Source organism: Condylura cristata, unplaced genomic scaffold, assembly GCF_000260355.1.
Source record: "Condylura cristata isolate star-nosed mole 26May11 unplaced genomic scaffold, ConCri1.0 scaffold00062, whole genome shotgun sequence".
Classification (NCBI taxonomy): Eukaryota; Metazoa; Chordata; class Mammalia; order Eulipotyphla; family Talpidae; genus Condylura; species Condylura cristata.
This window is the reverse complement of record NW_004567163.1, coordinates 106,721-109,103: the sequence shown is the minus strand read 5'-3', so window position 1 is coordinate 109,103 and position 2,383 is coordinate 106,721. Positions and strand designations below refer to the sequence as shown.

The following is a 2,383-nucleotide window of genomic DNA, read 5'->3' as shown; positions in this document are numbered from 1 at the left end:
CCGCAGGTGACGACAGGCTTCTGACGCTGAAGGGGCGGGAGTGGGAGAGGCTTGGCCGCTTCGCTGAGGCGTCCTGGCTATGGTGAGGCCGTGAGCGGTGCCCATGACGCTCTTAGATGCCTGCATGGAAGGCGGCCAGCCGGTGGGGGCGAGCAGACACTGTCCCGCCCACGCGCCTCCCGCTGCTGTGTTGCAAGAAGAGGGGCGCCCGGGAGCACGCAGGGGGTGGATCAAGCAGATGCCCTCGGGAGGACCAGCTGGGCGGGGGTCACGCTGGACGGCCGCTGCTCCGGGGCCAGAGCCCCTGGACTTCGCTGCGGTTGCCGCTCCGGTCTGCGGCGCTGCGCAGTCTCCGAGCCACACCCACGCCCACGACGCCGGGGCCCTCGCTGTGTGGCTCCCCTGTGCCCACCGGCCTGACTTCAGCGTGTGAGTGTCGCCGCTTCCCCGGAACGCTGCAGGACACCTCAGTGGCGGCTACTTCGAAAGGCACCTAGCAGAGCCCTGTGGATGCGAGCACCAGGGCTCCCACTAGAGAGTCCGGGCGGGGTGATTACTTAGACCGCTTCTAAATTAAAAATTCTGAAAGCTAATTACAGTTACCCACCAGCGCCCCAGCACGCCGGGGCAGGAGATCCCAGCCCGCCCTGTCCCCGGCGGCCTCCTCTCCCTCGCCCTCCCTTTGAGGCCCCCGCGCCTCTCGGAGCCGGGGGCCGGGGCTGGTTCCGCGCGTTTCCGAGCGGCCGGTCGCGCACCTGCCACCCTCACGGAGAAGGTGATGCTGGCACCCTTCTTCACCTTCTTGGGCGAAAACCTCTCCAGGATTCGTGGTGGCACCAGCTGCTGCTGCACCTCTGGGGGCGGGGGGCCGGGGCAGCTGTGTGAGCCACGCAGAGCAGCGGGGTCCCCGGCGTCACCGTCCCCACCCTGCACCCCCAGCCTCCTGTCCCGTGGCCTCACCTGACGGCAGCGTCTCCTCTGGCTCGCTGGGGTCTGGAATAGGCACCGAGTCAGGCCTGCAGGCCATAGCCCCCTGCCCGCGGGCAGCGCGGGCCTCTGGGGCCCGCACCAGGCAGGCCGGATCCCGGCCCTTCCGCGCCCCACACTCGGCCCGGCACCCACCTCGGACCAGCAGGCGAGCGGATGAGTAGGCAGCGCCCAGCGCGTTGCTGATGTAGGCCGAGTACTGGCCACTGTCCTCACGGGTGACCGAGAGGATCTCCAGGGTGTGCAGCGTCCTGCGGTCAGTCATGCGGACGCGGGCAGACGCAGCCAGAGGCTGCCCGTCCTTGAACCAGTAGAGGCGGGGTGCCGGGGAGCCTGGGCAGGGGTGGCGTGCAGAGTCACTGCCCATGGAGAGGCCTGGAGATGCCCTGCCTGGCCGCCTGCTGCCCCTGGTGCCCGGGGCCCTCTGCCCACCTCACCTTTCACCTTGAGCTGAAGCTTGGCCAGCCGCGAGCCAGGGGCCACCTGAAGGTCCCTCAGCTCCTCCAGCACCTGCGGCAGCTGCCCCTCCTCGGAGGGGGACTCCGTGCCCTCCTGCTCCCGGCTGGTGGGAGGGCAGACGAGGGGGCGTGAGGGGCAGTGGCCAGGGGCCAGGCAGGCCAGGAGGGGCGAGGCAGGTGGAGGGCAGGGGGGCCAGCTGCCACCAGAGGGCCAAGCTCCGGGCCATGTCTGTGTCCTGGCTGGCGGGGGCCATCCCAGGCCGGGCAGCGGCCAGCACCCCACGGGGCTCTACCTGGACAGGTAGCCTTGAGCACTGAAGTAGGATGAGGTCTCAGTGGCGTCAGCTGCAGTGTCATAGTCGGTGCTGGTCACTGGGGAGGGGAAGGACGGCCCTGGGCAGGATGCACTCGCAGCTTCCCGAGTGGGCCCAGGGTCACTGCCAGCACAGACCCCTGCGCAGCTCCTGCCCCATAGGCCACGTCCCGGCCCACTGACCGGGTGCCACGAGCTCTGCATGCTGAGGTTCCAGAGGCTTGCTGAACTGAGGGGGGCACCCCCCAAACCCTGCCCCCCCAGAGGCAGACCCCCGGCACTCACGGTCCACCCGCAGCTCCGCCTTGGTGGAGGACACGCCCACGCTGTTCTCCGCCAGGCAGCGGTAGACGCCCATGTCCGCCGGCACCACGGCGGTGATGATGAGCTGGTGGCCGCCCTGCTGGTCGTCCGTGATCATGTAGTGGTCATCCTCCTCCAGCACCCGCCCGTCCTTGAACCAGCGCACGCTGGGCGCCGGCTGGCCTGCCACCACGCAGTCGAAGCTCACGGGGTAGCCGTCCAGCACCTCCTGGTTGTGCAGCTGGGTCAGGAACACCGGGGCTGGCGGGGCCAGACGCGGGGTCAGCGCCGCCCGGCGCACAGGCCGAGGACCCGGCTGCCC

The 2,383-nt window shown here is 70.0% G+C and overlaps 1 protein-coding gene across 1 annotated transcript in view; it reads right to left on the bottom strand.

The window, feature by feature from the left end:
• Nucleotides 1-2,383, bottom strand: part of OBSCN (obscurin, cytoskeletal calmodulin and titin-interacting RhoGEF) — a 29,518-nt gene that overhangs the window by 4,368 nt on the left and 22,767 nt on the right. Inside the window, exons 21-26 of the mRNA XM_012734620.1 lie at nucleotides 2,044-2,322; nucleotides 1,739-1,817; nucleotides 1,425-1,549; nucleotides 1,123-1,320; nucleotides 961-993; nucleotides 756-854 (exon numbers count right to left, since the gene is read on the bottom strand). Coding sequence (XP_012590074.1) covers nucleotides 756-854; nucleotides 961-993; nucleotides 1,123-1,320; nucleotides 1,425-1,549; nucleotides 1,739-1,817; nucleotides 2,044-2,322 — 813 coding nt within the window. The remainder of the gene's footprint in view (nucleotides 1-755; nucleotides 855-960; nucleotides 994-1,122; nucleotides 1,321-1,424; nucleotides 1,550-1,738; nucleotides 1,818-2,043; nucleotides 2,323-2,383) is intronic.